The sequence below is a fragment of the Marmota monax genome, unplaced genomic scaffold, assembly GCF_021218885.2.
Source record: "Marmota monax isolate L192 unplaced genomic scaffold, Marmota_monax_Labrador192_F-V1.1 WCK01_AAM20220418_F8-fsc01040, whole genome shotgun sequence".
Classification (NCBI taxonomy): domain Eukaryota; kingdom Metazoa; phylum Chordata; class Mammalia; order Rodentia; family Sciuridae; genus Marmota; species Marmota monax.
Window position 1 is genome coordinate 21,436 of NW_026694033.1, and position 18,809 is coordinate 40,244.

The following is an 18,809-nucleotide window of genomic DNA, read 5'->3' on the forward strand; positions in this document are numbered from 1 at the left end:
AATTTTGAAAACATAATTGTGACCAATTGTTGAGAATTATTAAGCAGTACTGAATAAACCACTAATATAAATATATTTTTAAAAGTTGAAGTTAGTAAATATTCTAAAAACACTTCTTCAGGTTACATTTATTTTTTTTAGTTATAGATGGACAAATACCTTTATTTTGTTTGTTTATTTTTTTATGTGGTGCTGAGGATGAAACCCAGGGCCCCCGCATGTGCTGCGCCAGCGCTCTACTGCTGAGCCACAACCTCAGCTCTTCAGGTTACATTTAAAAAGATGTTTACATTTTTCCTTTATAAAGCATGAAATAAAGATCCATGATCATATCTATTTATTTATTGTTGTTTGTTTGTTTGTAGATGGACACAATAACTTTATTTTATTTGTTTATTTTTATGTGGTTCCGGGAATCAAACCCAGTGCCTCATGCATGCTAGGCAAGCACTCTACCACTGAGCCACAACCCGGGCCTCCATGATCATTTTTAAATAATTTAAATAATAATTTAAATAATTTAAATGATATGTCTTGAAAGGTTATGTAGCTGAAAATCTCTAATTATATATGTGAACTTCTTTTTTTGAAGAGCTCTCAGTACTAAAGCTGTGAAGAGAAACTGAGGAGGGAGCAATAAAGAGGACACAAGGGTGAAGCCATGAATGAGGACCTCAGGCTTACTGGCTGGACCCCGTTAATCCAGGGTCATGGTGGTGTAACACAGCCTGAACACTATGCTCCTCTGTAATTTTCTTAACTCTCATGTGAGTTTAAGGTGATAGTTTGCAAACATGGAAGCACAGGTGTAACTGCAGAGCTTGTTAAAAAACACAAATCTCATACTTAGGATATCCCATATCTGAATTTTCAACTAGCTTCTCAAGGCATTAGAAATCTTACTCTGTAGGGATGCTAATTCTAGGTGAATTTCATGCAAACTTGGCTTCAAGAAATTCCATTAATTTACCCTAAGGATTATAAATCAGAAAATAAAATTGTGTAAGTTGAGCTGTAGTTTGATGATTTGAAATGAAGCTTTATATCAATAAGAACTAATTGTGCTTGAAGCCAATTTTAAGGAGCCCTGGGTTGTACACCGCCCCCCCCCTCCACCTCCCACCCCCACCACACACAATTGCTTAAATTCACTGAATAACATTAGATCCTCTTTGGTGTAGGTATATTCCAGCTTACTAACTTGTGATTTATATTTGTTTTAATTGGATTTTGTTTTCATTTACTTTAAAAGATATGAGAAATGACCAAGTGAGAGCTACTTGGTTAATCTGCTTACTTTCCAAATTAGAATAGAGTTGCTTGAAACATAATGTAATAAGACATTTTTTTCCTTGAGAAAAACAATAATAAAATAACAAATAAATAAAGGAAAGATTTCCATTGTCCAGAGCTATCTCTTTCCCAACCTTCCATAGGGGGAATAAAACCCAGGGACCCTTTACCACTGAGATTCATTCCCAACTCTTTTTTTTTTTTTTTATAATTTTGAGACAGGGTCTAAGTTGCAGAGGCTGGCTGGCCTCAACTTGTGATCTTCCTACTTTGGCCTCACAAATCACTGGAATTATAGAAATGTGCTACTGTGCACAGTTTGAGCTGTAATCTTTAAAGAATGGGGAACAAAGAAGTCAGACATGGTTATGAACATGGCCAATGTGAACACAGAGAAGCAGAAGTGGAATAGGACAAGGGAGGCCAGGAACGACATGGGGGTATTTCTTGCCAGGGACAGACACACTAGATAACTTCTGTGACATGGTCTCCTGTGGTCTGTTTTGAGGGTACACTGGAGGATTCTGTCCTAATTGCAAGGCAGGTTCTCTAATTCTACAGAGATTTAAAATAGGAGAAATAGATAAAAATGGCTAAATGTTCGATAAAATAGTATTGATGAGAAGTAGCTGAAGAAAATGCAAATTGGCTATTACATTGAGTATAAATTTGGAAATTCTAATTGGGTCAGTTTGGGTTTCTGTGGTTCAAGTCAGTCAATCTCTTTGAGGCTGCATTATCTTCTCAGTAAATTGGGCAAAACAGCATCTGTAAAAGGAGATATTAAATATTAAATACGAAGGTCTTACAAATGGTGCTACAGTCTCTATTGTCATCATTGCTGTTATCGCTATTTTTTTTTTGATACCAGGGATTGAACTCAGGGGTACTCAACCACTGAGCCACATCTCCAGTCCTTTTTTGTATTTTATTTAGAGACAGGGTCTTAGCACCTCACTAAGTTGCTGAGGCTGGCTTTGAACTCATGATCCTCTTGCCTCAGCTTCCTGAGCTGCTGGGATTGCAGGCATGTGTCACCATGCCTGGTTTATCACTGCTATTTTAAATTACAGTTTCTTTTGGTTCAGCTGCACTTAGAGCACAGCTCAGTTATAAACCATCAGTACTCACCAATGAAGAGCTGGCTGTTGAGCTGCAAGAGGAGGTGCCCACCAGTGGGGGCAGGTTGAAACTTTTGAGGGAGCTGATCCACTTGGAGAGATGCTTCTTTAACATTTCTTTCTGCCTTCACGTGATGCCATCGGTTGTCATTAAAGGGAGTGGGTGACTGTACTGTGACTTCACAAGGACCATTCCCCACATCAAAGGAAAAGGTCACTTCTGTGGGAGCTGGAAATTGTGGATATTAAAGTTTCTCAAGTTAATTCAAAAGGGAGAAAATGTAATCCTGAGTGGACATGAAAACAGTATTGTGGTATGCTCATAATGAATAGGGCAGTGATGCAGGAAAGAATTACTTAGAGTTGGTTAGGAGGGAAAAATAAATTTGAATCCTGGAGAAAGAAAAACAAAACTGATTTTAATACATTCTTTCTCAGAGTTTGTTATGGTTGAGATATGAGATGTCCCCCAAAAGCTCATATGTGAATCAATACAAAAGGGTTTAGAGGTGCACTGATTGAGTTATGAGAGCCTTAACCTAATCAATGTGTTAATCCATTAATAGGAATTAACTTGTTGGCAACAGTAGGCAGATAAGGTGTGGCTGAAGGAGGAAGGTCCCTGAGGACATGCTTTTGGGGTTTATATTTTGTTCTTGGTAATTACAGCTCACTCTCTCTGCTTCCTGGTGCCAGGTCCTGAGCTGCTTTCCTCCTCCACACTCTTAGGCCATTATGTTCTGTCTCAACTCAGGCCTCAAGGAATGGAGTTGGCCATCTATAGACAGAGACCTCTGAAACCATGAGCCTCCAAATAAACTTTTCCTCCTCTAATTGTTCTTATCAGGTCTTTTGGTTACAGCAGTGAAAAAGCTGACTAAAACAGAGTTTAATTGCTCATCTTGCTAAGCTCTAACTAGCAGACATTTACCTATTGAAAGAAATCTAGCATGTGATCTGGCTTCATATAAATGATTTTGATTAAAGGTGATTTAAAACTTCATATAATTTAAAAAATCGTAAGTGAAATCTTTGACCATAAGAAATAAAGATTTGCACATGTGATTAAATAATGTGAGCAGTCAATTCAGTCAAATAATTTTTAATTTAGTAGAAATTAGTTATTTGACCAGTCTGGTTTAATCTCCTGACTGCACACAGAAGTAAAGTAGCACCAAACCATTATAATCTGTTGTATATCTCAGGAGATGTTGTTTCACTCTTTACCTGCTATAGTTTGGATGAGTAATTCCCAAAGGCTCAGGTGTTATTAAAGTCTTGGTCCTCAGGGTGGTGCTATTGGGAAGTGGAACCTTTGGAAGGCAGGACCTTCCAGGAAGGTCTTTAGGTAATTGAGAGGGCATGGCCTTGAAGAGGATTGTGGGGCCTTAGCCCTTTCCTCTTTCTCTTTTTTTCCTGGCTCAGGGGTAAGCACATGCTCCCATGATGACATACTGCCCTCACTAGAGGTCCAACACTATGCAGCCACTCTATTTTGGGCTGAAACCTCTAGAACCATGAGCCAAAATAAACCTTTCTAAGTTAACTGCCTTAGATATTTTGTTATAAGGATAGAATGCCGACTTCTTTAAGATAAAAGAATTTTTTTAAAATAATAGAATTTTGGTATTTATAAAAATATACTTGATAAGGAAGCATGGCAGCAGATTAGGAATGAGAATACTAAAGGGTTTATTGCTCATTACTGAGCATTCTGTGGCTTTGTCTCAGTGGCAACTCACCGTGCAGTTCTAGTCTGATAAAGTCTGTGATACCCAGGTTCTCTACAAACACCCCAGAAGAAGCTGTTGTCTTAAAAAAGAAAGACACATCAGCACTGAGCTCTCCATGGAATGTAGGGAAATGAAGATACGAAGTCTCAGTATTGAATGAAGCTGAATTCCAAAATGAATCTGTTTATTAAAAAAAAGAGTGAAAGTAATAGTGAAACAAAACAATAATTGCATTTTATGTGTCTAGCATTTATTTTTACTATTAAATGCATTACTCATCTAAGGGAGTCTTCATTTTGAGGTTCTTCTAGACATGAAGCCATGATATGAATATCCAAATGGTGATTACTTGGATCATTAAGATTCTGGACATGGATAACTGAGTAGAATCACTATGGAAATGGTCTGTGTTTTTAAACACAATTTTACTTTTAATTTAAGAAGTTAAAAATGACTATTGATTTTGATTTTAATCTGCATTGATTTGTGTAACTTTTACCAAAATTGAGAGATCTCCCTCTTGATATCCCCCTAAACTCACATCCTTTCTTCCTCATCCCTTTATAGTTTGCCTTTTCTAAAGGTCGTATAAAGAGTGATCCACTTTTTAACATTTCAAGATTGGCTCCTTTCACTCAGTATAATGGCTTTGAGATCCACTCACATTGTTGTACATATAAATATCTGCTTTTTCCTCCTACTGACTTCTCTAATGTAGATATGCTATAGTTTGACCAAACTGAAGAACATTGAACATCATTTCCAGATTTGGGAAGAGAGCTGCTATAATATTTGTGTACAGTTTTTCGGGTGAACATAAGTTTTCATTTCTCTAGGTTAGTAAATACCCAGCATGGAATTTCTGGATCATATGGTAGGTATGTATTTAACTCTAAAGCAAACTGCCAAACAGTTTTCTAGAGTGGCTGTACATTTGTCATTTCCATCAACAATGTATGAGTATTTTTACATCCTCACACAGCACTTGGCATTAGAAGTTTTTGTTTGTTTTTTGGCAATTCACATTGGTGTGTTGTGGTATCAATTTGCCTTTCCTAATGGCTGATGTTGTAGAACGTCTTCTCATGTACATCTGTGCTATCCTTACATCGTTTTTGATGAAGTGTGTCCTCAGTTTGGGGAGAATCAACATCTTTCCTATATTGAGTTTTCCAATCATGGACACAGTGTATGTGTCTCCTCTTATTTATATTTTCTTGATTTTTGCCTTCAGTCTTTTATAGATTTCAAGTAAACATGTTTTGTTGCATGTCAGTAGGGTATGTGTGTGTGTGTGTGTGTGTGTGTGTTTAAATTCCTTGAGATTTTCTGTGAAAACAGTCATATAATACACACACACACACGCACACACACACACATATATATATGTATGTATTTATGAGTAGAATTTTATTTATTTCAATCTGTGTATGTTTATTTATTTTATTACATAATTGCAGGCTTTGTCTTGTTCTCAATCTCAGGAGAAAAGAATTCAGTTTTTTTACTATTGATTACAATGCTAGCTTTGTTTTGTGTAGATATTCTTTCTTGAGCTAAAAAAGTTCTATTGCTATTTTGCTAAGCATTTTATTATAAATTATTATGCTGCATTAGTTATCATGATAATTCAAATTATCATTTAATCAATTCATTCAGAATAAAACCTTGACATGTGATTTTTATTATCTAAACTATTAGTCATAACATTCAGAAACACTAGGACTTTCTCCCAGAGCAATTCCTTGTATAGGCCCCATGGAGAACCTTGGGTCCCATAGGCTCCACAGGATTTCTCTGTCTTAGAGGTTAGCATGGCTACTGGGTCCTTGGTGGACCTCTGATTCAGGCAACATTGGAGAGTTCTGGGCAGAGGACTTACATGACAAGACTTCATTCACACTGGTGGCTGTGCTGAGAATAAGCCTGAGTGAGCAAAGACAGAGGCAGGCAGAACATTTCAAGAATGGAACAATAATCCAGGCCAGGTAGCAAAGGAAGTGGTGAGGTGTGGTCAGATTCTCAATCCATTCTTGAAGTTAGCAACAACAGGATTTGCTGATGCATCAGATGTGAGTAGTGATGAGAGTGTGAGAGGAAGTGAGAAGTTAAAAGTGACCAATGGTCTCAGTTTAAGGGGTGATGAGAAGAATGGAATTGCCACACACTGAATTGGGGAAAGTTGTAGAAATTATTTTCTTTCCCACCCCCTGATTTGTCAGGGTGAATCTGAAGCATCTATTAAGGCACAAGCAGAGGTTCATCATCCAGCCAGGTGGGCAAGCCTGAAGCTCAGTTATTGGGCTTGAGGTATAAAGTGGGGTTACTGAGTATTTAAAGCGAAGAGACTGATGGGAAGCGATCATTCTCATGCAGAGAAGGACAAGGTCAATGAGGGGAACAATGAACATCCCAACATGAGCCTATTGGTGAAATAAATACTGGAGGGAGGAGGGAAGGAGTAAAATGCAGACTTTGTGGCATGTTGGTGGCCTGGTAAGGAAAGTGAATTAAAAAGTGAATCATGATGGAGTCCAAAGTGGCTGGCCAGTCCATTAAGAGGAAAACTGAAAAATAATAATTGGGTTTAACAATATCAAGGTCACACTGGTGATCTGGAAGAGAGCAGTGTGTGGGGAGGGAAGGAGGACAAACCTTGATGGAGTTTATTTAGAAGAGACCATAAGGATGGAAATGAAGTTAGAACACATGTTTTTTGTTTTTCAGAAAGTTAAGATCATCAAAGTTCCTGGGTAACATTCAGAATTAATTAATACCTAATGGGATTAATTAATACTGTAGAATTCTGCCTATAATGGGCTCTGCCCTTTCATTTTCTCATTATCTTCTGGATTTTAGGCATATCAGCACTCATCAAAGTACTTGTACTTAGAACTTAGTAGGCATGTATAGGCTGAGCATACATAACCAAATAATCCAGGCTGAGCATACATAATCACATAATCCAAAGTATGAAATGAATGAAAATCAGAAACTTTGAGTATTGACAGTACAAGTAGAAAATTTCTCCCTGACCTCATGTGGTAAGTTGCAGTCGAAATGCAGGTGAACTAAAAGTATTGTGTTAAATCAGTGCCATGTGCATAAGGTCATAAAAAGCATGAATGAATTTAGTGTTTAGACTTGGGTTTCATTTACAAGATTTCTCATTATGCACATGCAAATATCCTCAAATCCCCCCCCCCAAAAAAAATCAAAAACAAAAACAAAACCTGAAATCTAAAATTATTTTAGATTTTAGGTCCCAAGAATTTTAGATAAGGGATCTAAAAGGAATAAAAGTTTGCTGCCTTAAAATTAGTAGGTGGGATAAGGTATAGAAAGTGCTGTCAAGCACAGTGGCACATGTCTGTAATTGCAGAAGAATTGCAAATTTGAGGCCAGACTCAGCAATTCAGCGAGAATCTCAGCAACTTGAGACCCTGTCTCAAAATAAAAAGTAAAAAGGGCTGGGGACATGGCTCAGTGGTAAAGCACCCGTGGGTTCAGCCCCCAGTACTGGGAAAAAAAGAAAAGATAAAGTTTGTTAACCAAGTGACAAATTATTTCAGATGATTCCCTTAGTCTTTACATCCGTAGTGTTATTTAAATACAGCATAAAAGAGTCAGAACCCAAAAGTAATATAATTTCTCTTTTTTCTCCATTATAATTATTTTTCTTTTTTATAAGTTAATATATTCCTATGAAATACAGATTACTAAAACAGATAGTCTTTTCATAAACCCATGCAGTTAATTTCTCATAAAACATTACCATGCATTATTAGATCCCTCTGACTGCTACTTACTGTCCCCTCGGCAGAGCAGAGGCCCCAGGGTATAAGCTGCTTCAGAGTGTGGCCGGCCTGCATCTGTCATCATAACCTGAGTGACTGGCAGGTGCTCCTTATGGGAAAGGACTCCTGTGTCACTGGTCCTAGGAAATAAACACAACCATCTCAACTTTATTCTGAATAACATAAGAAATTATAGTTTTTTATTGCAGTTCAAGAAGTATTAAGCAAATTTGTAAATACATATAGCAGGGAAATCAAAATGCTTATCTTAACACTTAGAAGCATAAGCATATATCTGAGGACAGGAGGTCACTGTTCATGCACCTGACCACTAAGAAGGAAGTGCACAGACTCATATGTGGTCATGGGTGCAGGTGTGAGGTTGCATTCTTAAAGCAACTAAGTGGCTCAGGATTCTGTCCAATTCAACCACTGTATAGAATTTAAATACAGAACTTCTGCAAAGAAGAGCAATCCGCCTTCACAAACACAAACAATACAAAAGATACCTGAATGACAAGATTTAGAATTTAAATCCTCATCATTTTATTACAATAGTCTCCATTTATCTGTAGTTTCACTTTCTGCAAATTCAGTTACTCACGGTCTGCCTTGTCGAAATATATTATTTGTTTTGACTCTTTCAAGGGAGAGAACCACATTTATTTAATTTTTATTACAGCATATTGTTATAATTATTATTATTAATATCTTACTGTGTCTAATTTATAAATTAAACTTTATCAAATATATATATATTTTATATACATGAAAAAACCACATGTATGTATGTAAATAGTATACATACATCTAGCTGTACCTATACTGTGTTCATTACTATCTGTGGTTTCAGGGATCTATTGGGGTCTTCAAGATATGGTGGGGACTCTATAGTAAAGCTCTAAAAAATTCCTATTGTGGTTATTAGGTATTTTCCTACTTGTTGACTCCATAAATTTAAAAACAAAAAATCATACTGACTCAAAACCAAGATGAAGGTAGGATATAACACTCCTAAAATTAACAGGAGGGATAGAAAGTGCTTTGTCAACCTTTATCACCATCCACTCATACAACAAACACTTATTCAACATTTTCTATCTACCAGGCTTTGTGTGTTGGGTATATGGACATAAAAAACATTATCAGTGCCCCTAGGTATTCTAGTGAATATCATAAATGTAATGGCAACTATATTATTATTATGTAATGTAATAAGTGAGGAAACATTAATATCTATGTTTCCAATACAGAAAGGACTAGAAAAGGAGCCAGAGACCCTGGATTGTAAGCTGGCAATCAACAGCTTCCCCTCTGGGTAAAATAAGATTTTTCTATACTTTTTAAGCTGTTCATACTTTTTATTGCAGACTTTTCAATTATATTTGCATTTATAATTTATGGACAAAAAAGATTTTTGTCTAGTTTATCTTTCTGATGTCTCATATCTATGTAGAACTAGTAAGTCTTAATTCCTAACAGTTACAAAACTGTCACTTACTCTAGGATACATAATTTTTTTTTTTTTGACATTTAACTTTTTATTTGGAGTAGTGTAGTGGTACTCATCACTTTTGAGTGAAATTTGAATAACACCAAATTATTATTTTAAGAAAAAAGAAATGTCCTTTCCATAATGATTGAAATGTTTCATTTCTTTTTTTTTATTTATTTTTTTATTGGTTGTTCAAAACTTTACAAAGCTCTTGACATATCATATTTCATACATAGGATACACAAATTGAAGCACAGAAAAATACCACTTTGGCATGTAAAAAAAAATCCAGGAATTTAACATGGTTCAACCTAATAGCTTTACAGGAATGAATCTGAATAATTTATTAATCATTCCAATTATATTTAGCTACCAAATATTCTTTTAAGATAGAAAAGTTAGAATTATTAAAACTTTTATTCTTTCTTAAAATTATTAATAAAGTAACTGGAAGTGCATATGGTGTTATGAAAAACAGAAGATGAATATCCTGAAATTAAAAAAAAACAAAAACGGTTTTATTGAATCAATTCATTTCAAAGTATCAGACTAAATAAGTAAGTCCCTGTGGTTCCTGCTAAACAGAAGCACACAAGCAGATTATAACAAGCACATCAATGTCTGGTTTGTCATAAATCAGGCTGTCAGAAAGCTAGAAGGTACCACCACATTATTGGGGGAGTCAGTCTGGGAACTTATTACAACTCTAGGGATAACCTGGTAAATTAAATCCTGTGATTGCCATTTGAGAGGAAAAATGTGTATATTAGTTATTCATTGAGGATCCTTGAATACCGAGGAACCATTCAAAACTATGCTTTCCAATGTAAGAAAAACTACAACTTAATTCTGTCTTCAACATTAACAATGTACATACAGAATTCTGAAAATCCATAAGCAAGTAATAATGCTTGTAGTATATATTAGAACAGATTTTATAACAGTTTTATTGTTTGTAAAGTACTTTGGTAACTGCGGGAGTTTTTAACAATTATATTTAAAATTGTTCTCATTAGTACAGGGCATTCTCAACTGCTCATGTCTTATGCATGATACTAATTGTCATGGTCACGAGACTCCTTAAAACATTCAGTAAGATAATTTCCAAACCCTTTTGTTTTTAATTTCTAATTCTCTATAAATAATTCTTACCATTCACTGATTCAAAGGACTTATTTTTGGTGGTAAAATAGAACTTTGAGTATTTTGTGCTACTGAGAAAGCTACAGGGGGAAAATGGTAGGTCAAGTTTCATAATTCACAATTATTCCAGTGAAAGAGGGGTGGGAACCACATAATTATCATCCAGAATTACAATAATCTGGCAGCGTGGCCTCTCCGTTGACTTTCACTATTCCATCTGCGCATCACTGAAATAAAGCTTCATGTTTGGTGTGTCAGGTCTTCCCACCTGGTTTCCATCTTCACCATAGTCCTAGCTTCTTGTTCCCCACTGTTTATATAAAGTTTAGAGTCATGTTGAAAAAAATCATGAACAAATATTTGGCATTGGTTTGAAATTAAACCAAAAAAGCACTTGAGGGAGAGGTACCCAGTTTTATCATGCATGGCAATAGAATCTTATTTCCATTTATTTAGGTCTTCTTAAATTCTCATGATCAAGTTTATGCTATCTTTTCCATAAAAAAACTTACATACTTTTTAAAAAATCTTTATTCCAAGTTGTCATTCCTTTTGTTGATTTTGCAAATAGTTTTTATAACATTTCTTATGGTATCATGTTCTTTATAGGAATCCAGTTATTCTAAGATTCAGCAGCTTTATTATACTCCCATTAGTTTTAATAATTTTCTTTGATTTTTGCAATCATATTGTTTATTGCTTGTAAAGAATCTTTTTTTTTTTTTTTTTTTTTGCGGTGCTGGGGATTGAACCCAGGGCCTTGTGCATGCAAGGCAAGCTTTCTACCAACTGAGCTATATCCCCAGCCCCCTGTAAATAATCTTTATTGAGTTGTTTCTAATCATTTGTTCTTTTGAATATGTATTTTTAATTTTTACTATTCACTTCTAGCCAAGTTGCATAGAGAAACTGTCCATATGGTACTAACTCTTGTAAAAATGTTTGATGTTTGTAATCAGTTTGCAAAACTATGCCATAAGTGTTAGATAAAATGATGCATCCTTTAATTTTATATGTATAACAAATCAAGTTATTAATTTGGTTTCAAAATAGTCTGTCTTCTAATTATTTTCCACCTGTTTTACCAATTACTAACAGATGTGCATTTCAACTTTTTCCTATTGGGTAATTTGTGAATTTCTTCTTGTAATTCTTAGAATTCTGAGTTATTTCTCTTACAAGTGTACTAGTTTAGAACACTTGGTTCTTTCTGGTAAGATTGAAAAGTATGAACATCCTTGTTCAAAATTAGGGTTTTTTAAAAAAATCTTTATTTTGTTGATTTATTTTTATGTGGTGCTAAGGATTGAACCCAGTGCCTCACATGTGCGAGGCAAGTACTCTGCCTCTGAGCCACAACCCCAGCCCCCAAAATTAGAGTTATTAAATTTGCTTACTTTTGTGTATATTTTCCTAGTAATTTTTTTTAATATTCAGTTTCATTATTTCTGCATGTACAGATAAGATATGCTTGCTTTTTATTCAATTTGACATATCTAGATTTAAATGGACACTTTCGTCACACTCCTTGTGCATGACTATGATCTCACTCTGAATTTATTGTGTTGCTTTTTCTTTTTAAATCTCATTTGCTATCTTCTTTTTGATTAACTGAATTGCAAAATTGGGTTTTTTTTCTCCTTTCCTCCTTCTTTTTAGCATACCTGCCAACATCCCACCACTGAGCTACAACCCCAACCTCCCCAGTTTTTCCTTTCTTTCCTCTGCTGATTTGAATTTATTTGTTCTATATTTATTCTTTTAGAGATTACACCTAAAACTAATGCACACTGGGAGTAATTTAATGCTAATACCCCAAGTTCAAATTTCAATGATATTTTTACTTCTCAACATTCTTTTGGCTATTTTGTCAATTATGATCATCTTTGTTAATAGATTAGATGACTGCTTTCTCATGTTTTAATTTCATGTAGCTAGATGTGAAATGTAGCTATACATAAAATAGTTACATGTTCCTGGTGTCTGGTATTTATTTTGGGGCCTCTGAGTTTACAAATTTCTTTTCTCAATATTTCTTTTTGCATCCGAGACTTTCCCTTTAAAAGGTCATTTTCTTTCTTTTTGAAAGCTGTTCTTCAGAACTTCCTCCTGTGGGGTGTGCTGGCGGTAAACTTCTCAGTATCTTATTGCCTGAGAGGATCTTCATTTTTATCACTCATTTTTGAAAATAGCAGCTGAGCAAAAATTTCGAGATGGATAGTAATTTTATTTCCAATTATGAAGAGCTTGTTGTGCTCTACAATTCTTTCCTTTCAGAAGTCTTTCTTCCATATCTGCTTCATTCAACATTTTCTTTTTCTTTTTTCTTTTGACATTTTCTTTAAAGTTCTTCTATTTCACCATAGTATGTCTAGATATGGATTTGCTTTTATTTATCCTGCTTGGTATTTCAGTATTTTCTCTAGTCTGGAAATTTCTTACCTATTTGGAATATTGCCTCTTCCTAATTATGTCCCATCTTCTTTAGAAACTTCAGCCAGACATGCATTCTCTCTTCTCTGCAACCCTTTCAGGGTTCCCAATTTGTTTCTCTCTGTGCTACAAGCCACGTAATTTGGTTACATATATTAATCATTTCACTAGTCTTCAAATCACTTGTGTCCAATATTTGATCCAACAAGTCTTAAAATTTTCGATAAAAACAATAATTTCATTTCCAAACATTTGTTTGGTTCTTTTGTAAATAGCAATTATCTCTATTAATAGTATTTGATTGTTTTCTCAACTCCATTGCTTATTTTTCAATCTGCTCATACATTTATTTTACATTTCTAATTATACCCATTATCTGGGACATTTACATTTCCAATTCTCCCCTTTGCGGTTTCTCTACCCTCCCACTTTCTTTTGTGTTTTGTAAAACTGGAGTGTGAGCTTATACTTCAAGGCATTTTATCTGTCAGAACCCTGTGATTCCTGAAGGAAGGAGGAGGGCAGACCTGTAGTAAGAATATCTTGTAATTCTATGACAAGCTATTGGAGCTACCAACCTGTGGCCATGGTAACTTAATTTTGAAACCATCTTATATATTGCAATTAAAATTATGTATTGAATTAAAAATCTGTGTGAGGGTGTCTAGACATGAGTTTTCTATCTCATGTGCTAACTGGAAGATTTGTCCTTATTCACCTTTTCATTGGGTTTGAAGCCTTTTGAGACCTCTAACTGTAGGGAAAATTTAGAATTCCATATGTTCTTTTCATGGAGCCAGGGCCTTTTCTGATTTCCCCCATGTGGCCATTTAAGGATTTAGGGGATCAAAAAACAACTCAAGATCAGCCATGGAAAATCAATTTAACTTTAAGAAGGCTGATATTGTACTTCCATTTAATGTGAAACAATTTGGTATTTCCATTTTGTTTTATTAGAAAAATAAAACGGACATAATTATTCACAGATAAATGAAAAAAATCATTTTCATGTTTTAGGCCTTAGATGAATGACATCATACACATCAAAACTTATTCTTTAACTTCTTGGGAAATTCTTTATTCTCCCTATTGTAGTATCTTGTCTAATATCTGCCTAAGGTACACAGTTTAAGCAATTAAAAAATTACAGTTTGCACAGGGAAAGCATGTGGAAATCACCATTCATCCTGGTCAGCATCACAGTTGCAGTGATATTGAGAATCAATGCAGTTCCCCTCTAATCCACAAGTACACTTTTGAGCATCAGGCAGAGAACCTCCACAGTAAGTGTGTGTTTCATTGGTTCTTCCAACCCACCAGCTCACTGGGGTTCCATCTGAAAGACAAGTATGAGAAAGGTGACACCTACTTTGCCCCCCACTACCTGCCTCCCCATATCATTCCTTTATTCCCCCCTATGTTAAAAATAGACTATTTTAGAAGTGATCACATTTTTAACTCTACAAGAGGATAATTTTTAAAGGACTCCTGAATGTTTTAAAAATTAATATTGAGAATTATTACTATTTATACATTATTATTTTATACATTGAACCTAAAATCTGTTTGAGATACTAAACTGCCATGAAAGAATTTGTTATACAAAATATGGTTTCTTTTACTATTTTAATTAAAGTAACACTGATATTTCCTATTGTGTGTTAAAAATTCCTTAGGGACATACTAAATGGCTTGGCTCTTAATTTGGAAACTGTGGAGATTCACCTTCATGCTTGAGGTGAATTTGGGGTTCAGAACAACTCTGAGACAATTATATCTGAGTCCTCCAGCACCACTTGCTCAGAGCCACCATAACTCAGCCACGGAGTCGGAGGCCACCTCAACTCTAAGGGGGCTCATCTTGATGCTGAGTCCAGGTGAGGGTGAGAGTGAGGTGACTAGAAAGTGGGTGGTATGCAAGTGGGGAGGGGCACTTCCCCCTCCATAGAGAAGCAGGACCAGAGGGAAAATGGAAGTAACAGTAAATCAGTTGCAAAGACGCTTGTCATTTTCAACATGCTCTTTCAAACCCATCAGCTGTCACCACTGGTTCACTACTGAGAATCTGAAATGGGACCTCTGTTCTCCCTAACTCACAAGCAGCATGATGGCTCCCTGTTAGAGGAGCCCTCTGCTTCTGCTGACAACATCTTAGCTTGCAAACATACTAACTGCATTCATCATCACTCAGCCCTGAACCAGTGGTTGAGGCATGTGCAAAGAATCAGTATCAACCAGCCTTCTTCCTTTTTAGAAACTGTTGCAAACTTATCTCTAGGGAGCAGAACTTTTAACAGATATTTGATAGATGTGTTCAAAATTCCACTTTAAAAAACAATTATTCAACATTCATTCTTTCACAGATTAACAGCAAAAAACCCATATATATATATATATATATATATATATATATATATATATATATATATATAAACAATTTTGTGTTTGTATTGGAGTTTATAATTTTATTCATAAATTAGGAACAAATGAATGTTTTTAAAAGTACAGAATGTCTTTGGCTCCATTCAAGATTTATTTGAGTGACCAAGAGAATTTGTATAGGGAATGATTTAAAAAGACATCAAAAGGAATCAGAGGCTGAAATGAAGAGGAATAAGTAAGGAATCAACGGACAAAGTATACTGTTCTACTTCCTCAAGTATTTTGGCCACAGGTACAATTGTCAGTTACCTTAGTATTCATTCACAATGTGGTAACTGAATACTTTCCCACAGCATCAACACTGTCACACTTCCTTTTTAGCCACCCATGATTGTATCCTTTGAAACTTTCTAATACAAAGACCTGGAAGATGCTAGAAGACAAAAAGTGTCTTTATAACACTGACATTCCCTATTTTGGCAGGGGAGGAGGAGGGATAGCGGGGATTAAACTCAGGGGCACCCAACCACTGAGCCACATCCCCAGCCCTATTTGGTATTGTATCTAGAGACAGGGTCTCGCTGAGTTGCTTAGTGCCTTGCTTTTGCTGAGGCTGGCTTTGAATTCCTGATCCTCCTTCCTTAGCCTCCTGAGCCATTTCCCACTGGCATGTGATACTGCACCAGGCTGACATTCCCTATTGTGTGTTAAAAATTGCTTAGAGATACATGTTTATTCTTTTTTTATTTCTTCTTTTCCCCCTATGACATGGCTTGGCTCTTTATTTGGAACTGAGAAGACTCACCTTCTTGGTGCCTAACCTTTCCTTCAAGGTAAGTTGCAAAATCAAACAACAAAAATACTACTAAACTATGGCCCATCTTGCTGTTCCCGAGTCTCTACTTGTGATTAATCGAGGTATTGGTTCCTAATACTTTCTGAGAATTTGTTTAATAAAAATTTCTGGAAATGAAATGGATCTGTATCTTGAATGCTATTTGCCCCTCTAACCTGATGCTATTTGCTCCCCCTATTGAAGTTTTTCTTGATCTTCTCACTCTGCAACATTCTAAGGAAGGCTTTAGTTGAAGGCTTTGGTTGGCATTACACCTTCTACACAAGGGCAACATCCATGTTCTGCATACCTATTTGCATTGATTGATGACACAAAGCCAATTAGTGTAATGATTTGAATGAACTGGGCTACACTAGCTGCCTATCTTATCTCTCTCTGGTTTAAAGCTTCTGAACATACATGGGTCTGTAACTGAATTTGTCTGAATTAAGTGTCTACTGAAAATTCTCCAGAGACAGCATGTAAGAAATTCACAAATTTTGAGTATCTATAATGTATTCCTTTTATTTTCTTTAGAAAGGGTTTAATAAGTTTAAAATTCTTTTCTCTGTCTTTCTTTTGTCCTAAGCCCAATAAAACACTTATTTGTGTCACTCTTGTTGTTTGAAATACTTATATGGAAAGGCAACAATCAAATAAATATGTGCATATCACTAGAAACACACCACCCCTTCAGGTAGAAATTCTTTACTATCTAGGCAATTCTCCACTTCTGGAATAGGCCATATGATGGGAATACATGAGTTTTATTCCCAGACTCACTGGGTGATTTTTTTTTCTGATTGTTATTGGTTAACTAACAGTCAAAAAAAAAAAAAAAAAAAAAAAACACTACTTCATTTGCCTCATTTTCTCTGGTTAAATGGCCCAACTTTGATTGTTTTATGTCACTGATTTAATCTCTAGGAGCCGACTTTCTCATCCTTTTGGTAATATACAATCTTAGTTCAGTGATCTATATGGTAGCAACGGACTAACAATAAGTACTAGGCCTCCTAGCTCTAACTATAAATGCAATACACTACAAGAGCTGTGAATAAATAGTATTTATTTAACATGCTTTATAGATGCTGCACTACTAAGTCTTAGAGAGATGAGTGTCTTAGCTCTATAGATTCAGAACTATTAAAGAATAGTTCAAACCCACAGATGCTGAGTGACAGACTTGAAACATGACCTCAGAGAATTCTGCCTACCACTCCCCAGCATGCCTGATCAGAGAAGGCAGACCAGCCTCCAGAAAACCAAAGAAGTATCATGATGGCAGCAGGGTTGGACATATTCACAAATTGAATGGCTTCAAAGGGAGAAGATATAAAACCCATAACAGAATTTTCCAGTGTGGATTAAAAATAAATAATCAGCTATCAGCAGAATTACCTTGAGTCCTAAAAGAACTGTAAGACACCAACTCTTTTCTCTAATTAGCAATTATCCAAGATACTAGTTGCATTCAGTCTGAGAGATAATCTCATGGAATAATCACCTTCAAATAACTAAGCCATGCTGTTAGCAATCTTTTCTGAGATAAAACACAGTGAGGAAATGCTGCCCCTCATAATGTATGAACAAGGGCCTCATCAGAACATCTTTACTGCTCAGTTGCCCAAGTGAGCCTGGGAAGAGACTTCAGACCACTCAAGCTTTCAGCAAAGAAGAGCAACTACTGCCTTGGCTCTTTGTCCCCAGGGAAAAGCATCTTTGTACTTTCCAGGCTGTGACCTTGGTGCTGTGGATACAGGAGTCTCATGAATCTACACCTGCTTGCTGCAAGCTCCTGGGAACTAAAGTCTGCAATGGCTGATGACTTACCAAGGTGAGCTGAAAGCCTTGACTTCCTGCAGTGGAAAGCTAGCTCCTGTTGGCAGTGGTCCGCCTGGTCAATTAGGGCCTGGAGTTGGTCCATGCTGGCCATGTACTTGAAAATCACAGGCTGTGGGCTTTCTCCATGAGAGCTTTTGACTCTGGCCAGGTGGGAGCCATTGTGCTGCACTGAAGTCCATGCAGAGTCTTGTGGGCAGAAAGGGGTTGGGAGGGAGAAAGCAGAACTTGACTAGGCTGAAATACCTGAAATGAGTATGAACATCAGAGGCATCTCTTATCTGAATTAAGTTTTTTTTAATCATCAGATCTCTTTGAGATTAAGAACAGCATAATTGGAATTCTTAAGATATCAGTATTAAAATTTGAAGTTTTATTGAAATTTACATTACTGTGTATTTGCAGGAATTATCTTTGGTGAAATCTGTTTGACAATTTAGTCAACATTGCTAAAAGGTCCACTTGTGAATTTCTGTGATATAATACCACAAGTTATAAATATTTATCTTTTTAATTCTAATTTGTTATATATTATATAACAGAAGAATGCATTATAATTCATATTATACATATAGAGCACAGTTTTTTATATCTCTGGTTGTACATAAAATAGTCACATCATTCATGTCTTCATACATGTACTTAGGGTAGGTAATGATGTTCATCTCATTCTACTGACTTTCCTACTCCTATGCCCCCTCCATTCCCCTCCCTCCCTTTGCTCTATTTAGAGTT

General features: G+C 35.8%; 1 protein-coding gene across 1 annotated transcript in view; it reads right to left on the minus strand.

Annotated features, from left to right (window-relative positions):
* Positions 1-18,809, minus strand: part of LOC124106465 (contactin-associated protein-like 3) — a gene marked incomplete at both ends in the record, with an annotated part of 93,931 nt that overhangs the window by 10,878 nt on the left and 64,244 nt on the right. Inside the window, 5 exon segments of the mRNA XM_046464071.1 lie at positions 2,425-2,643; positions 4,157-4,327; positions 7,957-8,084; positions 14,195-14,351; positions 18,066-18,263. Coding sequence (XP_046320027.1) covers positions 2,425-2,643; positions 4,157-4,327; positions 7,957-8,084; positions 14,195-14,351; positions 18,066-18,263 — 873 coding nt within the window.